The sequence below is a fragment of the Papilio machaon genome, chromosome 22 (assembly GCF_912999745.1).
Source record: "Papilio machaon chromosome 22, ilPapMach1.1, whole genome shotgun sequence".
In the NCBI taxonomy this organism is placed as follows: Eukaryota; Metazoa; Arthropoda; class Insecta; order Lepidoptera; family Papilionidae; genus Papilio; species Papilio machaon.
In genome coordinates this window covers 1,557,313-1,584,201 of record NC_060007.1, presented here as the reverse complement: position 1 = coordinate 1,584,201, position 26,889 = coordinate 1,557,313, and the positions used below count along the sequence as shown (strand labels likewise).

Here is a 26,889-nt window from a genome sequence, read left to right as displayed (position 1 = left end):
AGCTGTAATCTGCTTTCTGATCTGTGCAAATAATTAGTTCCATATATTTCCGCAGTATGGCTAGGTTTTTATATACCTGGTCAGGCTGTAGATATAGTTTTATACATATATCCGGACTAGTATGTAAGTAAGTAACTAAACGTCTGATTTCATTCGATTTATAATCATTCCACGAGATATTATAGTTGATTGAAAAGTTATAGCTCAACGAGGATAGTCTTTAAAGATTTTCTTGTTAAATACACTTAACTTTCCCACCCTTTTCTTATTAGGAAAGGATGTGAATGGGAAGTGGATGTAACGTTTTCTGTGCGTCCCCTCCTCAGTTGATTAAAGGTAGGTAACGTGCCTGCAATTCGGATGTCTATGAGCAGCAGTCGCATTGCTATTTAGGCGGACTCAGGTGATCGCTTGGTCGTTTGTCACCTTATGATATTAAAAAAAAGATGCGAAAAATAAATTTGATATATTCGTAAAATAAATATTTTCAATCTGAAATTCACTTCGACCTAACCAACATAGATGTTAAAATACTAGCAACTAGATATTGAGGTTGCTTTATTTAATAAAAAACTATCTTAAATACAATATAAAAGCTAAAATATATCATTAAAAGAAGTCCCTTTAGGCAAGGTTCCGAAGATACTGGCAGCGTTCCCCCTTTGAATAGCGAAATATATAAAGCCTTTATGGGACACAAAGTAGGTCAATTCCACTTTACAAGCTAAATTCTATTTATATTCCTATAAACTAGTCTGATTGAGAATGTAGTACCATTTAGTACTATATCCCGATTAGGAAAACTGGTGTGAACAGACACAACAAAGAAGCAAGCTCAATAACATGGAATATATAATTGGTAATCGTTTAAAACTAAACGCAATTAAAATCTTTGTGTCGATTAAATGACAGGTGTGTTAGACTTAAATGGAAGCTTGAATTTTACTATAAAACGGTATAAATGTCTTTTAAGGTCTCCTTCCACTGAGATAAAAGGTAAAAAATATTACTAGCAACTGGAACACTTCACAATTTTAATGTGGTTTGGCCTAGAATTATCGATGTAACTTACACTAATTTAACAATTTGTAACTTAAAATATGGACATGCATGTTATTGTTGTAGAAATTGTAATAATTGTAAGATATATGTTTGTTATCCCGTTTCACTAGTCATAAAAAATAATTAAAACATATTGACTTAATTCACTTTAATGCAGTGAATACACACCTTAACAATTAATTCCAGTTCAGACTATTTTTGACGTTCGATAAAAGAAGAACGATAGTGTTTTTTTTTCAAATCCAGATTGAAACAGCCTTGGAATATTTAGAATTTTAAAACTGCTATTTATTATGCTATTGATAGTCTAGTGGTTAACTTACTACTTTTCGGTACGTTTTTTTGTAAGTTCAAGCCAGAGTAGCAATACTCGGGTTGACATACACGGACTACTATAGAAGTTACTGGTAACTGAAAACTTCAGTTCGTGTACAGTAAATTGGCAAAAAACTTTTTTTTAGATCTATCACCCTATAACTCAAGTTCAAATAGTATAGTTTATATAATTATAAAAATAATTAATGTGAAAGTTTGAATGTATGAATGGCACCAAAAACTAGATTTATTTGTTAGAAGGTAGCTCCAGAACGGCTCAACGGATCTCGATGAAATTTGCCATAGATGTAGAACAAATTACGAAAGAACAGACAGACTACTAATTAAGTTTTTTCTCGACAGCCACATATAGTACTTAAAGTTTTTGATTAAGATACCTTGAACTAAATTATATCAACGTTAAGAAATTCCTGAACGTAATAAAAAAAAGTCACTGCAAGATCAAAAGATACACCGACAGTAAGTAACTTAAATAGTAATGTTTATTGTTTTTATTGCCTACGTACTATTTAATTATTCAACATACATTAATAAATACATACATACATATATAAATACATTGCCACATCTTTTAAAAAAGGTATTACATTATTAATTAATTGCTTGATCTTAACGTTCCCATAAACTTAAATTCAAGTTTTATTCGGTTGTAAAATACAAGACTTAAGACATTTATTTATTTCTTTCCGTGCAAAAAAAAACTATATGACATCTCCACTTTGTACATTCTCACATCTGGTTGTAAACAAAGTGCATTAAATCCGAATACGGCAAGAAAAATATATTCGTACTTGTGAAATATAGTGGTTATCTTATAAATAAAAAGAGCATTGGTAGCTCAGGGGTTAAGAACTGAACTTGTAATGAAGCCCTAGTTCGATTTCTGCTGTGTACCAATGCGTTTTTCGAAATTCGAATTTCATAAATACAATTTATTTGTCGTTTTTACCTTGATGGAAAACATTGTGATGGAAACCTTGAGATTTGTCATTTTATATTTTGTTTAGAAGACATAAAAATGTAGATTTCCATTGTCAAATTTTCTGTACGTAAACATATTGTCATCCCTCTCTTGCTCTCAATAAAAACAGAGATAACACGAATTTGATTCAGTTATTTACGTTGGTAATAGTTGCAGCAGTAATACCGCAATGCGTTTTACTGGAGACCATTTTATTTACGATGCAACAAAATATCAAGTAAAAAAATGACTATCGGTTTGTTATGTTATTAACTAAAGTATTCATGCAATAATAAACCTAAATATTAACTAATTAATAATAATTAATCATTGTTGGGTACGGATAACTATTCGTAAGGTCGCGGATTCCAATCCACCATTCGACTATTATCAACTATATCCGTAGCACTTGTTTCTAAATTGAAATGGTCACTCTAAATCATTAAGTTAAATCTATATATATAAAAGAAAGTCGTGTTAGTTACACTATTTATAACTCAAGAACGGCTGAATCGATTTGACTGAAAATTGATGGGCATGTAGCTTAGAACCAGGAATAGGACATAGGATAAGTTTTACCCCGTTCTTTATTTTTTATTCCGCGCGGACGGAGTCGCGGGTAAAAGCTAGTTTATAATATAATCAGCTTGCATTTTAAATAATAATAATAAACTTTTATTTAAAACCTAGTTTTTTAGTTTTTGCCACTTGCATCTTACATGAATCTTAAAAGATCAATTTGGTTGTGTAACAATATATTTAATATTGTAACTTGCACGCTTTAATTTTGCTGTTATAAAATTATATTCGTTAGTTCATTGACCTATAATTTCGCAAATGCTTTCCAAGAGAGGGGTGTGAAAATGTTTTACGCGGATTCAAAGGGAAACTATTATAATAAATCGTATAATGAAGGAAAGGTGTGGTTACGAGGTAAAAGCAGGAAGTAAAGAGGTTACGTATCCTCGTGAACATGTTAATAGGTCAGGTCGAATGTGGGAAGGGTGAAAGGACAGAAAACACGACACGTTCATGTAAAAACAAATATAAATAGAGTGTTGATTTCTTATTAGACCCGATAAAAACTTATTATGTAAAACTATTTTCTAACCCGTGATCGGAATACAAGAAAGAAGAGAATTCATAAAATTATTTTGTAATTTTTGTAGTGCCTTCTGTTTGAGAGTGTTTTGTTTTGTAGTCGGTTTTCTTTTTTTGTTGAAATTTTTATTTTCTAAAACATAATCGGAAAATGTTTTCTGCTTTATTTCTATTTGATATTTCCTTCTTATTTTCAAATTCATTAACTGGTATATGCCTTAAATTTTTTCGCCTAATGCGAAAAGTTCATTAAAATGGAACAAAAAATATGTAAGTAAGCGTTCATTCCAGCGATTTAAAAAATGTTCGTTAAAATACTTATTATCAGTTGAGTTTATAATTACTGTTAAATCCAGGCCATATAACTTTTAAATGTACACGCGTGTTCGCTCTACGTAAAAGGTTCTAAGTCGTTATGTTAGATTTTATCACGTAAAATTAATGATAAATGTGATGTTATAACATTTTATAGAAATATAAATCATAATAATGAAATAGTTTTAGCTAAATAGAGATAGATATATTAGTTATGAAGGTTTGAAATAAATTGCATGAATGTAAAAAAATATCACAGTTATTATCTGATAATTATTTAATTATTTGTGGTTAAAGTATGATTTGTTCTTTCTTAATTTATTGAATTAATTAAGGTTGCCGTAAAATTCATTGCCGTCAATTTTTTTTTCAATCAGTACTTGTGCTAATATAGATTACTAGCTGTCGCCCGCGACTCCGTCCGCGCGCAGTTAAAAAAAACTTAATAGGGGTTTGAAAAATAGATGTTGGCCGATTTTCAGACCTACTGAATATGCTCACAAAATTTCATGAGAATCGGTCAAGCCGTTTCGGAGGAGTACGGTGACAAAAACTGTGACACGAGAATTTTATATATTAGACTAGCTGTCGCCCGCGACTCCGTTCGCGCGCAGTTAAAAAAGAAATGGGGGGGGGGTTATGAAAAATAGATGTTGACCAATTCTCAGACCTACTGAATATGCTCACAAAATTTCATGAGAATCGGTCAAGCCGTTTCGGAGAAGTACGGTGACGAAAACTGTGACACGAGAATTTTATATACCTATTAGATTTAACTTCACGCTACAACTTTTTGCATTGGTTATTGGGAAATATTGCGAGTAAAACCGCAATGCGTAGCTAGTGTGAATGATATAAAGGGGTTTTCACAGGGAATAAAATTCGAAACTTCGATCTGGACAATACCAATCAATCATTCCGATCGCTACATAATTAATAGTTCGCCTACCAGTACGAATCACCACGGCGCGCCACCCTACGGCAATTTGTCTGACTTACTATGAATACAGTCGCCCTTATCAGTACATTATGAAAATAGGGGTACGCGAAATAATCAATATTATACAGCCCCACCCGGCAAAGCGCATGCGTCGTGGTACTCACCTGGTGGTGGTGGTACGCCCCAGTGGGATGGAGAAACCCATGCCCAAAACCCATAAACCATTCCGAAACTGCAAGGCGCCCGAGCAACACATAAGAACGAAACATGGCTGTACTTAAAGGCAGAACACAAGCTTGGACTTTTAGAACGCCCTGTAAGTTGCTTTAATTTAAAATTTTTGAAAATGGAATTCTAAATATTTCTTTTAAATTTTAACGTCGTTACGCAATTCGTTTTAGCTGCCAGTATACTTGACCAGCCATTTTATATTTAATCTTTTTCTTTTTAATTTTTTTACACTAATATAGTAAGTAATTGAGAACATTTTGTTTAATTTACGTTCTTTTTTTCTCAGAAATCACGCAACGGCGCGCAATGACGAAATGGTAAGACGTGTTTGTAGGTTTTATGTGAAAATGCTTTTTATTAGTACATTTATTTTTTCTATTAAGTTACATGCACTGTAAATAATTAAAACATACATAGCGAAGTGTACCATGAACTGTACCAACGTTTTTTATGTACATAAAGTTGAATAAATATGCTTTTTGAACACACTATTTGTTTGTTGCCTCACCTTTCCATATTACACGGTTAAGATGGAGTTTCACTGTTACGAATGCACGCAATTGAAAGTATTATAAAAGTTTGAGCCTTATAATATCTCACCAAAGTATTTTACGTTTATTGCAATTTTAATACGGATACGGTCTTTGCGGGCATAAATTTGAAGTCGAAAATAATTAAGCTCATACGGACTGATATAAAAAAAATAAAGTCTAGGATTCAAATTCCAAACAAACAGACTATAAAATGATAGAATTTGCAAGAAACGTGATCGATGGGAACATCATTAATACAGTAAAAACTCTAGTCATTTGAAATTTGCGAAAGCAAAAATATTCGTCAATACGTTTTGGTTGCATGTAAATTCACCTTAAGTTCTTGTTCGAAATAAACGTTATTAATTTCATCGTAACCCGATATATTACGAAGCGGTATATTTTCGGAAGTTTGTCGATGTTTGATTAGTTTTACGAACTACACTAATTATGTTTATTGGGGGTTATTTTCAGAAAGCTAATATCTTATAAATAGTACAGTTTTACGTCTATAGAGAAATCTTAAATATTTAATTAGGAAATTTTAGCAAAACCCCATAGCTTTTACATATTTGATCAGACCGGCATAGGGTAACGCCCTCTGGGCAATCTTCCCTTTGTTTTTCGCGTAATGCTGAGTTTTTTAGGCAAATAAAAGAAGTAAAAGGTAAAGAAACTTCCTACGCCACACTTCGACCTTTACGCCATTACTACGTAGGTATCTCAGTAGGGAGTTTTTTTAGGTCTGTGTTATTTCTGACTGTGTTGTTCGCATCAGAAATTTCAATTTTGTCTTTTCACTTTAAGAAGTCCTCTATAACAAAGTTCATCAAACTTTTGCTTGTAATATTTGAACATGTAGGCGGCACGTGCTATTTCGAGATTTATGTACGTTGTATTTGTCAATTTACAGACATTTTACATTTCGTTGTACTCTCACCTACGTCTCAATTAGAGTACGGACTATAAATGGGTTGAACGTTGTAACCTCTATTAGTAAAGTTTCAGAAAAGGAAGTGCATTACGCAATAGATACGCAATAAAGCTTTTATAAGTAGACTAAACAATAGGCAAAGTTATTAATTTTATATTAACGGAAAGCGGACTTGGGGAGGCTTATACTCCCCCCTCTGGAGGAGTTACAGTGGTGGCTAGCGCTAGCGGGATCGCAGAGGAGTGTGAAAGCCCTTAGTCCCGCCACCATGCGAAGGAAGAACCAAAGGTGATTTAGTGGGTATGGTCCCACCTAGGTCATGGAGTATGCATATAGGACCAACGTTAGACCAACACCTCTTAACTGAGCCCTAGGGTATTTCTAATTAAATAAAATACACTACTAATATATCACTGCCCACATTGTTTATTAAACACTTTCGGTACATAAGCAATCATTATCTATGCCCCAGATCTGGATAACAACCATTATAACTGTACCTATTAAAGTCGTTAAAGTATTAACAAAATTCTTAACAGAGGAAACGTTTCATTTGTTTTCAGAGATCAAATTAAATTGGTGTGTAAAAGCTCGTATAAAAACATGCATTTGTAACGAGTGATTAAAAAGAATTGCAAATGAGATCATACGGGATAATAAATCTTTAGATAATAATCGGAAATTTCGCCATAAAATTATTATGTCTTTGGCAGCGATCTATGAGAATGAACTGGTCTGGACTCGATAGAGAACCAATAGTCCAACTGAGTTTTAATTGTATTATATTAATACTTTATAGCCTAGTAAGTGTTAAATGGAATATACACTGATCGATTGCTTTTTTATTATATTTTTTAATTATTGAATATAGTTTGGAAGACGGGTCGCTGCGAATATCTCACTCTGTAGTCGGTCCCTGATGGTTGAGGATCATGGTCATCATCAGGGTTAGTTCTGGAGTAGATGATTCGTTTCCACCGACTGCGGTCCAGCGTTTATCATATCTGCGTAGAAATCAGATTATGACTGGCCCTTCATTTAGTCGCTCTATCTGATCGGTGAGCGGCCGCGCGATCTTTTGCCGTCAGTGTAATCTTACTTGTTATTATATATTTACTACGTCGAAATGTTTGCATAATTTACACGGCTATGACGTCATCGGACTTAAATCTCATGTTATTTCCCATACAAGTTATATCAAAGTCAGTTGACTTTCTACTTTCTGACATTGGACTTGACTGTCAAATTTATACTACATAAAATAAAAATAAAAATGAAGCGTCGTTTTTATCTGTCAGTTTAAAAATATACAAAACGTTTTATCAATGCATTGTATAAGGACCTTTATAACGCACATCTTAATTCCAGAAGGCAAATTGATTATTGCTGCCAATGATTTAACATTTAATTTAATTTAATTTATTTATTATTTAACAGTATCATCGAGTTTTCTCTAATTTGTTTGAATCGCTTATTTGAATTCAAAACGATGCAATAACTTGCAAAACGATATTTTTATTCGCAGCTATATATCGAATGATCGCGTTATTTCGCATAATAAAACGTAACTGGTTATTTTATATCTTTATTACCCATCTTATTTATTGTTTTATTTTCTTAAAATATATACAATATTAAGCTATTATTATAATTTAGTTGATACATTTAAAACAAAGAAATAGACATACATCTTTCGAATTGTTTTACATGTGTTTTCGATCGATTTAAATATTTCATTCATTAATGAAAACATTTAAAATAATGTTATTGTTTTGTATAAATATATGAGTTTAATTGCATTGAAAATCTACAGAGTGTTAGGAAATTATTTAAATTAAACACATTCTTTTCTTGTGTAAAAACAGCAGGTTTTTTCATGTACATAGTTAGATTGGAAAAGAGATTTAATTTATTCAGATTTGAGCTTCGTTTTGTGACCAACCTATCAATCATGATCCTTATAATTGATATTATATAATGGATTAATAATCGATATTTAAACGTAATCGATCAAAATACGAGTAACGGTTGTATAGCCACCGTTTCTGACCGATACAGAATCGATGTTTCGTAATCTCTATCAATTAACTAGCTTAAGTTCAACGGGGAAAAATCGATTTGTTGTATTTCTCGGTTGCATTATATCTGCTTGGTTTTTACCCAAGTAATGGTAGCGATTTAAAATATTATTTTGTTAATTGTATACGCTGTTTTTTTATACTTTTAAATCCGTTATTCATTCGTTTTCAATTTGATAGTAAATTAAAAATGTATTAATTGGGTAGACAAGGCACTCGTCAAACAAATAGAATTTTAACTTACTGTACTACATTATTTATTTAACGGCGTTAGTTTTTGTAGGAAATAACTTTGTAATAACAAGAAAAGACCAACTAGCAGTGGTAGATGCCAGTAACAACAACATTTATAGTACGACCACTAAGAAGACAGGCGTCGAAGTAGCTCTACGTTTCGTCTGAATGCGTGCCAAAGGCTCTTTCCCTTTCCACCGCTATTTTACGAGGAAAGGATGAGACGGGGAACTGGATTGGACTTTTTCTTTGCCTCGAATCGTCCGTCGATTAAAGAAATGTGGGATTTATGTTACTGAATAAAATATTTGTTTCGTTCACTTCTATAGAAGTCCGCTCTCGTAGGCTGACAGAATACTACTGAGGGAAAATTACCCCCTCCACTTAAATTCGGTACTACCCGCACTTTGCTGCCATTGAGTTCAATAGACATACCATATGTAAACTCTTTTTGATATTTGACAATCTCCAGTACACATATCAGTCGCAAAAAAAAGTGTGAAAGAAATCGTGGTTACGCAACATCCGAGAGTTGACTGGAATTTCGAATCCCAACCAACTGTTTCTTCTCACAAGCGTCACACAGTTACAGCAAAAGAGAGACACCTCAAAAAGAAGAAGAATACATTTATAATTTAATTATTGTATTTATCTATCCTTTATTATAAAATACATCAATTTATTTATAGGAAATAGATATTAAGTAAAACAGATTTATTGTATTTAATACTATGACAGATTGTTTCACAATAATACTAATATATTTTCTATTTCAAATGATAACGCTTTATTCCTAAAATTATCTCTGAATATAATGGGCTAAATCAACACCGGCTTAACTAACATTAATAACGCTTTAGCCTGCAAAATTTAGTTACAAACAATGATAGAACCTTTATAGGTGTCTAGCGATTATTATGAATTCAAATCTGTTTGTTTCTATCTATTTTAATATTTCAGTAGTGTCACATTATGAAGACAAAGAGACAAAAATTATAGTATAAAAGTGGCAATAGTGGTAGACGCCAGCAACAACAACAGTTGCACGAATTGGCCTCCCTCAGTGAAATACCACAACCACACAGAAGACGGGCGTCAAGTGGAAGTAATTCCTCGTAGTCTGATGAGTGTGGTGCCAGAGGCCTAATTTTAGTCCTCTTTCTCTTCCCACCCCTTTTCTTATAAGGAAAAGATGGGAAGGGGTGGTGGATTTGATGGAGGAGGAGATGTATAGGAAGGTTACATATTCTCTTTTTGTGCGTCTTCTCCTTCCTCAATTGAGGGTAGGCAACGCATCTGCAATTTCAAATGTCTAAGGGCAGCGGTCGCTTAGCCATTTCGGCGAATTCATGTGGCCGCTTGCTCGTTTGCCACGTTGTTATATATAAAAAAAAAAAGATTTTAATATCTCCGAAATTTTTTAGGCTGTCGGTGGAAATTTGTTTTCTATAAATGTTATTACGTGAACTTTCTACAATGAGCGACAAATTAGTACCATATTTGTATTTCATTGGAATATTTTATTATATTTTTTTTGCACACTGTACAAGCATGTTGCTATGACTAAATGACTTGACGCCAGTCTTAATCAAAACATCCGAACCAATTTATCATCTAGATAAGTAAGCGTTGCTTTTGTTTTCAGTACATTAAAATTATCTTTAGTCGAAAATTAATTAATTCTATTTTCTGCGATCGGTATATTTATTTGCTGTCCGTACAATCAGCAGATCCAGTATTTAGGTTATGCCCTAACTTGGTATTGCTGGAGGCTTGACTATACCATAACGGATGTCGTTTTACGGATTCAAATTTATGACTTTCCATTAAATTTAACTGCCCATGCTTACGCGATTATTTGATTTTTAAGAGACAGGACCTTTCAAGCGTGGTACCCTCTATCAAATAATAAAAAACAATAAGTTCTAAACTTGATTGTTGCTCGTTTTTTTGTATGTAATTTCTTTTTATGCAGTATGCGTTTCTAAAATTGTGTGCCAGTTTTGTTTGTCAGCATGCTCTCTGTAATTATCTTTACATCACCCCGTCGCCGTAAAAAGTGGCAGAATTTATTTAGTATTAGTACATCGACCGGTGGCTCCTTGCCAAGTCCCTTTCTCAATAGTCAATGACGCGAACGAACCAGTTCATTCGATTGAGTTTTGCTCCGTTTTATTCAATTTCCATTTTATATGTTTCTTTGGGAATCATTCTTGTATATTTTGTCACTGTTTATTGTATAATGTCTCCATTGTCGCAGAAACTGCATTAATATATTGCCATCCCTTTCATTATTTTTGAAATAAGAGAGATAATAATATTGTTCTTATACTCTTAAGACACTTGATATTAATGGTTATTCGGACATCTTTATTGTTAACTTTTTAATATCTAATATAGACAAAAGCAACTCGATTTAATAGATTTTTACTTTACTTGGATATTTGTATTGAAACGATTGAATATATGTATTAACAATTTTCTAGCAATAAAAAAGGCAGGGTTAAAAAACACTCAAGCAAATTTTAGAGCTTTTAAGAGCACTATTTCCATATAAAAATGTACAAAGTTTTTAAAAAGCTCAAATTTCCAGTTTAAACATTTAAGATAGACATTGTCACGAAGAAGTTTTACGTATCCGTTCACCTGTCGACTGGTTCACAGCGTTATCCAATTATTCCCACGTCAGCAGAACTAAAATATTTAACCGTAGTTTAATTAATCGTTAAATCACGACAACAAATAAACCTCATTTTCCACTAAGCGACAAACCGCGCGACTTTAATAAGTAGTTGCGACAACTCCAATGGAAGTTGTACATTGCTCATAGAAATTTAAGCAACTTATATCACAGTGGAAATGAGATCTAAAACGGGCAACACTTCCCGGCTACACTCGTTATCTCTGAATAGATTTCACACTGATTCAAAATGGCCGCCGATTGAAATGTCACTTTGAATAGAATTAATTTAAGTTGTCAATTACTACTGTTCTCTTGTACATATTAATTTTGTTGTTCAAATATTAACACCTTGTGCACATTTAACATTTAATTAACGTAACTCGAAAATGTTCAATCTTAGTAACCAATTAATTTGGAAAACTTATTATTATTGTAGTATGCTAAATTATTCTTGAAGAACATATGCTAAGATGTCTTATTAATATTATAAATGCGAATGTTTAGATGGATGGATGTTTGTTAAAAGGTATCTCCAGACCGACTGAACTGATCTTGATGAAATGTTTATGGAAGTTAGATTAAGTCAGGGTTTTTTCTTTTAATTCTGCGCAGATGAAGTCGCGGTGAATAAATAGTATTTAATATAGTTATGAAACGTTTAGAAAAAGAATATCCATGCCAAGAAGTTACCGGTAGTTATTTTATATACACAATCCATATAAAACTCTACACAAACTGTACATTTTTGTACATTAGTTGTATATTAAGAAATGAACACAAAATACATATGGAGTTATTTAATTAAAGTTCATTTACTATCAGATGAAATATGCACTTTTGAAATGTAAATACACATTTTAAATACGGAAAGATAGTAAATGTATTAATATTACTGTATGTAAATATGGTATATTAAATGTTAAACTGAATATACACAAGAAGTCGTATAAATAAACTATTAATTTAATATTGCATATAATACCTCGTTTTATATGTTATTACAAGTTAACGACATAGCAATAATCTTATCGCATATAACAGTTAAAATAAGCCGTATGTTATAAACATAGTTTTAAAGATTTATTTTAGCAAAAAAAAACAATGCAACAAAAGAAAGAATACTCATATTGTAATATGAAACTTTGACAGTATTTTTTGAAGGCTGAATACGAGTTGGTATCTTAGAAAAATTAGACTATAACAAGCGGTATTATTATTGAAAGATTTTTTATGTTATAGGTATTTTATTTTTTTATTACGCTTTTTATTTTAAAATATTTATTCAATTTGGTTACAGATAACTCTTCGTAGAGCCATCAAAAATGTTGAAATGATACAGCAATAACGTTTTGAGGTAAGTAATAGTACTGATGTGTCCACACCGGTTGCTATGACAACGTCACAAATAAACAAGATGTAAATAGATAATACTGTATGTGTCGCTTATCTTTCATTTATAACGCACAACAAAAGAGACAAAAATTAGGGTAATTACCCTAGTTTTAGTATGTTTAATACATAAGTTAAATACCATCAAATAACAGCTTGTTTATTATTAATTGATAAGTTAATTAAAAACTTTAAACATAATCTTTAAGTTGTCGATGGTCAGGTCTTAAATAACAAGTTCGCCATTGAGGTAGGACCGACAAAAACTGGTCGTACGTTAAATGGAGCCTGTATATCGCTTGCATACCCTTTACTTGATACACGAAATCGAAAGTTAAGGCAATATTTTTAATGTTACCTTATTAATCCTCTTCCTGCATTGTTAATACTTTATGTGGTCAACACATCAATTTTTCGTCTTCCAAATCTGCCATTAAAGTCGCCATTCACTTTGCAAAGACACGTCAAAATAAACTTGCCTTGTTTACATTATTCCAGTCCAGCGATTGATTTCAGTGCTGGTTTATAATTTAAAAAAGGAAAACCAAACTGGAATGACAATGCACTTCTTCCGTCTTGACCTTATCCCATTTACTTGGGGTCGGCCTTCCTCGTTTTCATTCTCCAATTAGCACGATCTTGCGCTTCGTCTGGTGTTAAAAGAGCACTTTTCAGGTCTTTTTGAACCGTCGTCAACCATGTGGCGGGTGGTCGTCCACGTGTACGTTTCGTCGTAGGCATGTTTAGGGCAAGCTTTATCATATGATCGTCTGGGCGGCGTTGGATGTGGCCGTACCACCGCAGACGTTTTTCTTTCAATTTTTCAGTTATGGGCGCCACTTTAAAACTTCCTCTTATGTACTCATTTCGAATTTTGTCTAGCAGTGTGACATCCGCTGACCAGCGTAGCATGCGCATTTCTGTAGAGGAGGTTTTCTGTGGAATGACAATGCACTGTAATAATTTAAACCGGACATATCGTCAACATACTCGTACTACATAAGAACTAAGATAATATGCTTTTATACGAGAGTTTTACAGAGTAAAACTTTAGTGTTAACAAAAGATCAACGAGAGTAGAACCTGGATAAGCGAGAGTCCAAGGTATTAGCGTAGGTCTTCCCATAATCCGAGTTTCTCTGACTTTCGCTTAAAGCAGTTTCACGATTATCAAGGTTTTTGTTCTTTTACTCGTTTTTCTGATCTGGAAACTGTTAATATATGCAGCTAAACCGAACTATATAAGGCAAAAATGTGAACTGATTCGTTCGTATGTCCGTTCACAAGAAATATTGCGTCAAAGTTAAATTGCCAAGAATTTGGGACGACAAGTGCCATACATAGAGTTAGTGCCAAGGTTGACATTAATTTTGTTTGAAGGAAGTTATATAGTTTTACATTTGGACATTTGCCGTAATTTTTTTACTTAAAAGTACTGAAGTATTGCATCAATTTATTTAGGACATTTATAGATGTATTCAATTTAAAGTTACAGAATACTATAGAGTATTTTCTAACCTTAATTTAAGTATTAAATTATACTTATAAGGTAGTCGACTATTCGTTATTTCGCTTACTGATTAGTCCGTGATTTATTTATGAGCTCCAATGCATGTCAACTGCGATTGCGTTGAAAATGTATTAATCACTTACAACTCAATGTGCTCACTATAAAATCAACAAACAAATTTTATATAATATAGATAATGTATTTTTTTTTGCAATAAAGTGGTAAAAGCTAAACACAAACTTTTAATTTATTGCTGATGACTATAGATAGTAGTTACGTCGCTATTTTATCTAAATCTCGTTAGTTACACATTTTACTATTATAAATAAAGAGCCAGCTGGTCACATATAAGTAACAACTATCCATACACGATGCAATAAGCTAAAGAATCATAGATTCGTTGCTTTTTAGGACAAGTAAAAGAATATGTATTTTTATCCGAGTTTTGCCGAGATAAACATGTTTTGTGTAAATGTTGAGTCAGTAAGAACTCATACATGGCATATATTAAATGCATGTAAATATTTTGTCAAAATTACTTGAATATGGATTGATATGTATATATCTTACTTATATTATAAACTAGCTTTTACCCGCGACTCCGTCCGCGCGGAATAAAAAAATAGCCCACAAGATAAAAAAGTTCCTATGTCCGTCTTCTAGTTCTAAGCTACCTCCCCACCAATTTTCAGCTAAATCAGTTCGACCGATCTTGAGTTATAAATAGTGTAACTAACACGACTTTCTTTTACATATATAGATTATAAATGCGAATGTGTATAGACGTTTGTTACTGGTTTTCTCCAGAATCGCGAAATGAATCACGCTGAAATTTGACATAGATTTGGAACATACGAGTAGTCTAGAAGAAAACATTAATTGACTATTTTTTAAATTCTGCGCGGACGGAATCGTGAGTCAAAGCTAGTGCAACATAAATGTCTATCACAATAGTCATAAACTTTATCTCTGTGACAGTTGATTTGAATAAATGTGAACAAAACATTGCCCAGATACGTAACATTGTCGGCTATAAATGTCCAATATTGTAAAACATATCTTGTTAATGATTAGAAGGTTATAGAAATAATAGCCTTTTATTATCAGCCTTTCAGTAAAATCCGCTTCCCTTTCCCATCTTTTCATCTATATCTATATATATAAAAGAAAGTCGTGTTAGTTACACTATTTATAACTCAAGAACGGTTGAATCGATTTGACTGAAAATTGGTGGGCAGGTAGCTTAAAACCAGGAAACGGACATAGGATAATTTTTAACCCGTTTTCTATTTTTTATTCCGCGCAGATGGAGTCGCGGGTAAAAGCTAGTTATTAATAAAAGAATGGGAAGAGAAAGGGTACTAAAATTGAACCTCCTGCACGACACATTTTTAGGTCTTTCCTTTTAAAGTTTCCAAGTTAAAGATTAAAACAACATTAAGACATACCGAAACAAACAGTACAATATATTTAAATACAAAGATAAACGACTTAATTCACGTTCACACTTTCGGAATCACAGACAGCTTTTGATATAATGATCTGTCAAATCATGGCGCGTCGCCTTGAGTTTCGTTCTCTAACTTGTAATAATTGGCTTCATAAATATTCTACGCAGGTGCGACTGATGCTTGGCAATGTAACACAAATTTATAATGGTAACAAAATGTTACAATTTACATTTATTGTAGTTTATATAAAATAACAAAATTTAATAGAGAATAAAAACACGCCAAATCAACGCTCAAAAAACGAGGAAGCACTTCGTTGTTTTTTTTTAATTAAATTAGATTAAAATATTTTTAATCCTAAGGGAAACTAAATAAAACTAGAAATACCGTACGTATATTAAAGTACTAGACTTTTTAAATTTATCGCGGCTAAACAGACAAATGTGACGTGGGAAGTTGGCTAACAGTTTTTTTATTGTTTAGATCTTAAAATAATTGTTATAGACGAAATTTTTTAATGATAGAAAATAAACTTAACTCTTTTTATTTAAGTCGATCTAATTATACAAAACTGTTACGATATATATGACTAACTTTAAATTAAAAAATTAAGGATTAAAAATTATTGGCTAATGAAAAAACTTTACCCGTACAACAGATAAAAAAACACATAATTCTTATTTTATTATTGGCAACCCCAGACACGATCCTCAATTATTAATTCCCGCCATTTTTGTGTGTAATAAATTAATGTTAAACAGGGTCAAAAAGGATTAAAAATCGATTTCCAAGCGATGCATTTTATTGACGCTAAGCTTTTATTTCTCGATGTTTATTTGTTTTAAAGACATTTGTTATTCACGAAAAAATTATTGTTAATAAATTATATTTAAGATTTTTATGTTGCCTTTTAAATTATTGGTCATTAAATGATAAATTCATTTTAATATGTCACAATAATATTTGTGTATTGGATTTTTGATTATAAATTTTATTGTTTTTATATTTTTTAATCTTGTTAGTGAAACGTAAAAGATTTTTCATTTAATTGTTCATTAATAATTACTGTTACCACATGCTGAATGAGAATTAAATGTTTTATCGCGAAAAAACATAATCACAGAGTATATTCAAAGACAAAGAGACATACGATACATAATTGGTTGAATTAAAACAACAATAATGTTACAAAATTATATAATACTAGCTGTCGCCCGCGACTCAGTCCGCGCGCAGTTAAAAAAAAATGAAAAATAGATGTTGGCCGATTCTCAGACCTACTGAATATGCTCACAAAGTTTCATGAGAATCGGTCAAGCCGTTTCGGAGGAGTACGGGAACGAAAACTGTGACACGAGAATTTTATATATTAGACTAGATGTCGCCCGCGCGGAATTATAAAAAAGTAATAAGTAGCCTATGTGTTCTTACAGAATATGTTCTACATCTGTGTCAAATTTCATCAAGATCCGTTAGAAAACAATGGCTCTACAGCCGTTCCGGAGATGCCTTTTAAGAAACATCCATCCGTCGTAAACGTAAAATACGTTGTTAACAAATGTTTTTAAGTTTAGTACAAAGTGCGGAGCATTTTATTTAGTTTCAGTATTTTTTTTATTTTTCGTAAATGTCATTTGCTGCCACGCTTAGTTAAATGTCAGCATGCAAACAGTATTGACGGAATAAAAGAAAAACAGCTTCAAAAAACCTTCGTAGAAATAAGCGTGTTGTGTTAAGATTAACTAGTTATTGATAGATGTTGATTAAAAAACTCAAGTTTCGGTAACATACTGTATGTTTAACAACAACTGTGTGTTTCCACTGTTCATAAAACATGTTGTCATCCCAATTATTCTGTATTAAAGATCAGTCTTGCTTTATCACTTACAAAGGAAATTATAATTTGTTACGTCATTCCTCTCATACATTTTCGCTGTGAAAACTCATTAAAGTGTAAAAAAACATAAGTTTCATTACGTCATAATTGCATATTAACCTTAATAAAACATTCTTAGATAAACAGCCTACCCTGATTTAACATCAAATCATTAGACAGCAAAAGGGTAAAGTGTCATTTGTTGGGGTGGCCTAGTTTGGTCGTACCACCCTTCTGGGAGGGGCAGTAAAACAAACCGGGTAGTTTATATTAAACGTGATTTGTAACACGCAAACCAAGCTTTAACATAAGTAAAAAGCTTTATTTTTCAACAACGTTATTAATGGATTTTCTATGTGTTAACTTTTATATCACCTTCAAAACTTCAACTTATACCTGAAATGTATATTTAATCGAACGGCTAAAAATAACATATTAAAGTAATCAAGGCCTTGGAAATGTGTCGAAAATTTCACTCAAATACGTGCTTGTAATTTCAACTTGCATTGTGTTGGTGTTTAACCTATCGCCATTTGTAGCCATGGAAACCGACTACAAACATTACACGACTTTTATATAATAGGTATACTTTATTTGTTATTAATTATACAAGTATTTTAATTTTATAGGTTAATAACGCATTTTTTAATTAAAAAAACTTGAGGGGTGTCAAGAGATACCCGGATGGAACGAAGTTCCTTTCTATTAATTAGTGAAGGAACCAATGTTTATTCTATGAATAAAAAACTTAAGTCTTCACAAGAAGTACATTTAATTTCTATGAATTTTCGTTATATATTGTCACGTCGTTGCCATGGTGAAGTAGCGCTCATTCGTCGTTAACATAAAAAGTGTCGTGACAACTTTTCGTAAGAATTTTTTCCGTCTAGCCCCCTTTCACAACGCGCGATAAGGAACTTCGTTCCAAAAATCTATTAAAACTTGTCAGTTTTGATAAAAATCTTCATACAATTTTACACTTTCAGTGTCACTTACTTTCCTGACGACTTTAATATTCTAGAAAAAAATTGTAATAGCAAGGAATGTATACTTTATTTAGTTTTAACCTAACTTAAATTATTGATCGACCCTTCCCCACCCCATATCTCCCACTGAATGGTATAGTGACGAACTAATATTTGTTCTCTTTATTAAAATATACACTAATGGAAAAAATTCATTACTGTAAAAGCAATTTGTTCGAATAAGTAAATACCATTTGACAAATGAAAGATGTATTCAATTCTGTATAATTTTGTCCCTTATTTACTCAAGTTTCTATACTTTCCATGTATATAATAACTTCTGTGAAAAAATACTTGTAAATAGAAGGATAAGCATCTTTAGAAATAATAATGTTAATACTCTTTATAATTTACTTGAATTAAATACAATCTCACATAAAATATGTGTGTGTTCTGAAATAAAATTATACTAGTGGTAAAAATTCGACGATAATTCAATATTAAAAAAATGCTTAAAAATAGTGTTGACCTTTCTCCACATTAACTTCCATTCGCACAATTTCCATAAACGGCGTAAAACTATTCACTTCATGTATTAATAACGATTTTAGGAAGATTGTATTGGTTCGACCAATGTTCCATGACATTTTAAGAAGAAAGAAGAATAAAGCAAAAGAAGACGTGTCCATGTCGGGTCTTGGCACTGGGAGAATTCACAGGAGTTATGTCACATACCCGTGAATTTCCTGATGCCTTAGCTCGATGTGGAACTACAACAGAACAGAAAGCATCAAGAATCAAGAAGCAAGAAAAAAGAAGATTTACCTAAAGATTTTAGAAGTTTTAAATTCTATTTTTAAGCATCAAGAATCAGATAATGTAAACGTATTGTGAAACTAACAGCTAACAGTATAAGATTAAATGCTTCCTGCACCATTGTCTTATCGTAAAAAAAACGGTTAACACTCCTAAGATGCGTAATAAATCATAAGCTGAAGCGGGTGAACAATTATAAATATTTAACAATTATTGTATTTACATCTTTCCAAGCAAAACTAACTATATCAACATTTTTTACTTATTAAAAATCACTAAGCCAGCCACTTAGTTATAATACTGACTCATACAGTTGATCGTTGAATAATTAGTCAGTAGAAGCTGTCAATTGTAACATAATTAACTAAAAAAAAAATAGTATATGTACAATTTTCAAAAAGAAAAGTACATGACAAACATTTTGCTGCAAACAAAAGACATTACGATAGAACTAGGTAACAATTATGCACTATCCGTGAGAGGCGGGAACGGCAAACTGGAACTTTCCGCAATCTCTTATATCTTATACCATGTCATTTGCAGTGACAGTTATCAAGTCTGAACTGTTGCATTGTTACTGCTTTAATCTGTCCCTCTCATAATCCATTAGTAATGAGATATTATACATTAAGATGATGTGAACTTTGTTAAAGCTAACGGAACTCTTTTTCCTTACTTTATTACCTTTTAATTGGTAGTTAAGTTTAGATCTTCACGCTCTCTTGTAGTAAAAGGGGTGAACTGGTGATAAAGGATTCAAATAAAATTCATCAGGCAAATTTAAAATTAATTTTGTTTTTCTGTTTTACGGATTTTTCATGTCAATTTTCAACGATATTTAAATGTTCAGATTTTTTTTATACAACGCTAATAGAAGACTCTACTAATATAAAAAACAATCTCAAACAAAATACACTAAAAAGAAACAAAATAATGTCATGAAAACTTCTTTCTTTCTTTCTTCTCTCTTTCAAAAACCCTCTAAACTCTAAAGAAAGTTCTCTTCTTTCTTGTAACATGTCTATATTGTATAATTATTGTTATTTCGCAGTCGGTGTCGGCCGAAGGAAATAGGTGACATTTTATATTTGTGATGTATTAGACATACTTACGGTTATGTCTCTACTTAGGCCGAAACCGACTCCAAAATAACAATAATTATACAATATAGACATGTTACAAGAAAGAAGAGAACTTTCTTTAGAGTTTAGAGGGTTTTTGAAAGAGAGAAGAAAGAAAGAAAGAAGTTTTCATGACATTATTTTGTTTCTTTTTAGTGTATTTTGTTTGAGATTGTTTTTTATGGTACTTTTGAATGCATTTTTTTTGAAATTGTTTTTTTATGTTACTTTTGAGTGAATTTTGTTTGAAATTGTTTTTTTACGTTACTTTTGAGTGCATTTTGTTTGAAATTGTTTTTTTTAAGTTACTTTTAAGCGCATTTTGTTTGAGATAGTTTTTTTTGTTTTGAAGTCGGCTATTTTTTTTTTCTTAAAATGTTTGTTTTATTTCTCAATTTTTAGTGAATTTGAAGTTTAATTACAAATTTCCTTAATACGTATAAGGACATAAATAAGACAAATAAAGAAAAGGACTTTCCTATTTAATATGTGTGTACTTCAATTCAAAAACTAATTTAGAATACACCAGATAACCACTTATCCTTTAAACAATGAAATAATTATCAAAATCGGTATACAAATTGAAAATTAACGAACTAATACATCGTAGCGTGCCTTTAATTTTGTCCAGCCGCGCGCCGCAGTAGCATTTTTCGAATGCGCGTAGTTTTTAATAATTTAATATCTTCCAAACTATTGATCAGAATTACATAGTTTAAAGGCTAATGTAATCTGCATTTAATACTCTAGCCATCAAACATATTTATTTGGATAAGGATTCATATCGAATATAATATAATAGCGCCGTAAGCTTACGACGCTGTTTTTCGTGTGCAATTTAATCGAAGTTTGTTCATAATAACATGGTTTTTGTGAGACATCCATAGATGATAGATATATGCCACCTAAGACTTTTATTTAGCAAATTTAAGGATCTATAATTACTCGATACATCATTTTAATGTAGGTCATATAGTTTGACCTACGTAAGCCCAGAAAGCAAATTTGTGCTATTCATTGTAACGCGATGTAGCATTTTTCGTTTCCGCGTAATTTTATTCTTACGATATCTCCTAAACTATTAGACAGAATGATATAGTTTCAATTGCAAATATAATCTACATTAAATTCTCTTGATAATGAACATATTTATTTACATAAGGGTTAATACTGAACTTGAATAATAGCGTCGGAAATAGGGCATGAATTTAATTAATGTTTCTAAAGAAAAAAATGGTTATTGTGAGAAAACTATAAAAGATAGATATATGCTATCGCGGACTTTTATTTAGCACATTTAAAGAGCTACAATTCGCCATACATCATTTTTATGTAGGTCCTATAGTTTAGCCTACGTAAGCGCTGAAAGCAAAAATGTCCCTAATTTCCGCAACAAATTTTGAAGCTATATTCAAAATCTACTAGTCTACTAGTTATTTAAAAAAAAAACAAAAAAATGGGACCCACCTGCAAGCACTTCCTTTCGATTAAAATAATTTTTATCAAAATCGGACCACCAGGGGCCGAGTTTCGCGGTAACACACATAAAAAAAAAAAAAAATACAGTCGAATTGATAACCTCCTTCTTTTTGAAGTCGGCTAATAAAAACAACGGTTTAATCCCACGCACTTTAGGGAAACAACACGAGCAAGATCTGTCTCAGTTAACGTCAAAAAGTTGATGTCATTAACCCTTCCGTTTAACAAGTTTTTGTTGTTGTCAAGAGACTGATGGGAGTCAATCTTGTAGACAATGCTCCAGGTTGTTACTTATCTATGGTATACACAAAGTTAGATTAGTTAGATGTGTCGTATTCTTTAAAAGCACTTCTTTTAGATTAACCTTCTTCAAAAAAAAAACAACATTACAAATTTGTGTACGAATGTTTTTTTTTTTTAATAGTGTTGTATGAAATTTGTTTACTAGTACACTTCCGAAGACATTAGAACTATTTAACACAATAATAATATTTTGTATGTATTTATATTACCGTTGGTTTCGGAGACCCAACACTACCTTTACAAAAACAGAGATAACAATATGATTTAATCGGGGATTTTGGTCTCAGGAACCCACGACTATCAACATGGTCGCTTAGTTTCGAAACAAAATCGTTGCTACGATATTTAAATGGCAAGAAATATTTGAAAAATACATTTTACATCACCAAATCTAGTAGTTTTTATTCAACGTACCTTGTTAAGCACCAGACCGGCAACAGTCGTGTCAGCTTGAGAAGCGATAAAGAGCTTAATGTAGATATAATTTTATTTTAATATCCTTAATACAACCTTTTTGTATTTCGTGACATTAAATTATCAAAAAACATTACAATATTATAAATGTGAAGGTTTAGATGGATAGATGGATGTATGTTTGTTCGAAGGTACCTCCAGAACTGCTACATGGGTATCAATGAAATTTGGCATAGAGGTAGAGCATAGTCAGGAAGAACAAATAGGATACTAATTAGTTTTTTTTTAATTCCACCGAGTAACGGGCGACAGCTAGTTTAAGTATCAAGTACTAAAAACTCGAAATGTTTACGTAAATATATTCCAGTAGTTTAAACGCACGGAATAATACTTGAAGAAAAAGAATACAAAATCTATACTTATTTTTTTACTTTATTAAATCGTTGAAGAATAATTCATTCACCAAGCTATTAACTTTAGACGCTTTCATAAGTGTCTAATGTTTTCTGACGGTTTCTAAATTGCCTTGTTTTCCAAGAATCGGTTAAATGGCGGTAGTGATTTGGCCCGTGCCTTCTAAATATATAATTAACTGATTCCAAACTCCGTTCTAAGAAATAGTGGCTGAAGCCGATCCAATTTTATATAATCACTAACAGCAAATCTTATGTTATTATTAATCTACATTGAGAAACCTAGAGACTTGTAAATGTCTCATTTAGACGAAGAAATCTGTTGTGGCGACTCTACATAGAGGAAGAATACGTTGATTCGCATCGCATTCTTCCGACTTAATTCGATTTTGTATATTTATAACTAAACTTTTTAGTCACTGATGTCTAAATGGATAGTCATTGCTTGAAAATGACAGCTTTAGCATCGTTCCGACTTAAACGCGCCTATTGAAGTTCCCCACAGTTAATTCTATTTCTATTATTAATTCTAACCCTCACAACTGATACCAAACGCAACCATCAGCGCCAAAATGGCGAATATCAAATCGGCACAAAATACCGCGGTTTATAGCCTGTCCAATGTAAAGAGGCTAGTGGTTTTTATAGATCCACAGATTATGTTCATTATTTAGTTAGACAGTACAACAATTAGTTAAAAATTTTAATTGCCACTGAGATTCTTAGATCGATGAAATTTTAAACAAATGGATTATAAGAAAAGAAGGTTTGAGATCTATTACTTCACGACCTTTTATTTAGATTATATCCTCAGGCATTAGACTATTAAAGCTTCTGTCACATAATATAGAGTTAATACTCGGTGTACGTAAGAAAACCTCATCAGGAGATATTGATATTAAATGGGTGTGGCAACACTGGAAGGCGTGGGAATAGACTCACCTTTCCTCAGACGTGGGCGAATAACACAAAGTTAGAGGAATATTGTATCTAACTGGCAATACCATTAAATAATGTAGGTAGAGCAAGGATATCAAGCGTATATTACTTAGGAATAACGTATTTATTTTGGTTGTTATTTCATTTAAAATCATCACAATAATAGCGAGAATTTAAACTCTAACAAATGTATAGAAACACTAGCTGTAGCCCGCGACGCCGTCCGCGCGCAGTTAAAAAAAACTTAATAGCGGTATGAAAAATAGATGTTGGCCGATTCTCAGACCTACTGAATATGCTCACAAAATTTCATGAGAATCGGTCTTGTAAAATTGCCCCAGATGTTGTTTTGTTTAATTTAGACGCAAATTAAATGCGCCAGTTGAGCTCTTGATGATTGAAACCTAAGATTACTTTTGTTTACATCCTTTGTATATTTTTGTAAGGCCTAATGGTGAATACACACTGTCTGGTAGAATGCTGTGCTTTTATGACGTACCTTTCTAAGGACACTATTCTTGTTTTAATTTAGGGTGCATTTTTTCATTAATGTCAGATATCAATGCGTCTTTACAAGCACACAACAAAACATATTCGAAAGGAATCAAATCAAATATTCGCTTTAATTTTTTTTACAAGAATATTAAATCATCATCATCATCAACCTGCCCTTATCCCTATGGAGGGTCGGCATAGTATGTACTACTCCTCCATACATCTCTATCAGCCGTCATATCTGAATTTACCCCCTTCTTGCGCATATCCTCTCTCACACAATCCATCCATACTTTCTTTGGTCTTCCTCTACATTTATAGCCATCCACATTCAATCTCATTACTTTTTTGTTTATATGATTATCATCCCTCCGCATAACATGTCCAAACCACGCTAACCTACAAGAATATTAAATAAGTCTCGAATTTGATACTTTTACGAAACAATCATAACATTCATTTAATATGTTCTATATCTGAATATTAAAGTATTTAATCTAGAACACTGCCGTAAGCTGTTCGCAATTCGGAGTGCTCGTGTGTCCTAAGTAATTCCGCACGTCCTTGCGTGCCTGCGGCAGGCAGCGGGCACAGGGCGGCAGCACGGCTCCTGTCATTACGCTACGCACCGGCCAAGGGCTACTGATAATTTGCTTGTAACTCTCCTACTTGTGTAATGATTTAGAATACATTATCGATATCTTATTCATCAGACTTTTGGATACCTTACTTCTTAATATTATAAATGCGAATGTTTGGATGGATGGATGGATGTTTGTTTGAAGTTATTTCCGCAACGGCTGAACGGATTTTTATGAAATTTTACACAGATAAATAGTCTGGACGAACACATAGGCTACTTATTACGTTTTTTTTAATTCCGCGCGGACGTAGTCGCGGTCGACAGCTAGTATAAAAATATATTTTAAAGTTGTACGAGTAGTATCGCACTTGTTATTTCAAATCTTATTTAATAGATAATTAAATGAAATCTTATAAAATCTACAGACTTTCATTTATTATTTTATTATAACTTCTTTGTAGAAAACAATCTTTATATTCCAGTGATCCTGGTTTAAAATTCACCTTCCACTTATCGCTTACAATCTATAATCTATTTACGTGGTAATTTTAATAAATGAATTATATCTGGAAATGAAAAAAATATCGATAGTAATAAAGTAATTAAAAGCATCGATATTTACATAGACACATCACTAATGCTACCGTGCAGTCGGCAATCAGGCTGTAGGCGTTGCGTGAACTCCGTAACACCGACTACCTACATTGTAACCACTACCTGTGTACCGATTTCCTGTCAGACATCTAGTAAAGTGGTCGAGAATGATGCTTCGAGGAAATTAGATCGAGTTGTTTTGTAAAATAGCTTCGTAGTTTATAGAAATAAAGACCAATTTAATTACATTTCTAGGATCTACAAAAGGTTATTTAATTTTATATCCCCTTGTTAAATAGGAGTCTTAATATAGATTTTACTAACTGTCGCCCGCGACTCTGTCCGCGCGGAATTAAAAAAATGTAATAAGTGTGTTGTTCCAGACTATGTTCTACATCTGTGCCAAATTTCATCAAGATTCATTGAACTGTTCCTGAGATATCTCCAAATAAATATCCATCCATACATCTAAACATTCGCATTTATAATATTAGTAAGACGACAAACGTAAACCCTACGATATAGCTTTGGATGATAATGTCATTTGTTTTTTCTTGTTATCAATGTACAAGCGAGTCATTTGTATGTCGTTAGTTAATATATATTATTAATTAATACGTTAAAATATTCTTATACTTGACACATATCTGGGAAGAAATTCAAAGATATGTGTGAAGTCATCCAGCACTGGGCCAGCTTGGTTGACTATGACCTAGTCACCCATAACTTAGGGTAGGTTCCGAGACCCGTTGTCTCCAATGATGCTAACGTATAGTGAACTAACGGTTAATTGTAGGAAACTGATTATTTCAGGATAGAGTTATATTTTTTAATTCATTTCTATGCTTGAAATTGTGAAATGTCACTTATCATATGATTGTAAGATTTTCGTTATTACTAATATTATAAATGCGAAAGTTTAGATGGATGGATGTTTGTTTGAAGGTATCTCCGAAACGGCTCAACGGATCTTGATGAAAGGCACAGATGTAGATCATAGTCTGGAAGAACACATAGGCTACTTATTATCTGTTTTTTTTTAATTACCCACGGCCGGAGTTGCGGGCGACAGCTAGTTATTACCTATATATAAATTTATATTATTTAAAATCCTATTATTGGTGTTACCATAA

At 32.2% G+C, this 26,889-nt stretch overlaps 2 protein-coding genes across 2 annotated transcripts in view; one reads left to right on the top strand and one right to left on the bottom strand.

The window, feature by feature from the left end:
• The window catches only part of LOC106712557 (ras association domain-containing protein 10), an 89,307-nt gene that overhangs the window by 59,028 nt on the left and 3,390 nt on the right, over window positions 1-26,889 (top strand). The window contains exon 2 of the mRNA XM_014505157.2: window positions 12,706-12,762. The gene's annotated coding sequence lies outside the window, so the exon portion shown is untranslated. The remainder of the gene's footprint in view (window positions 1-12,705; window positions 12,763-26,889) is intronic.
• On the bottom strand, window positions 13,373-13,715 carry LOC123722261. The gene has a single exon (XM_045683485.1). It carries the CDS (start codon window positions 13,713-13,715, stop codon window positions 13,389-13,391), a length of 327 nt encoding a protein of 108 aa, XP_045539441.1. The 3' UTR covers window positions 13,373-13,388.

Excerpts from the sequence above, each read along its gene's own strand:
- LOC123722261 (XM_045683485.1), bottom strand. The coding sequence starts at position 13,715 with ATGCGCATGCTACGCTGGTCAGCGGATGTCACACTGCTAGACAAAATT.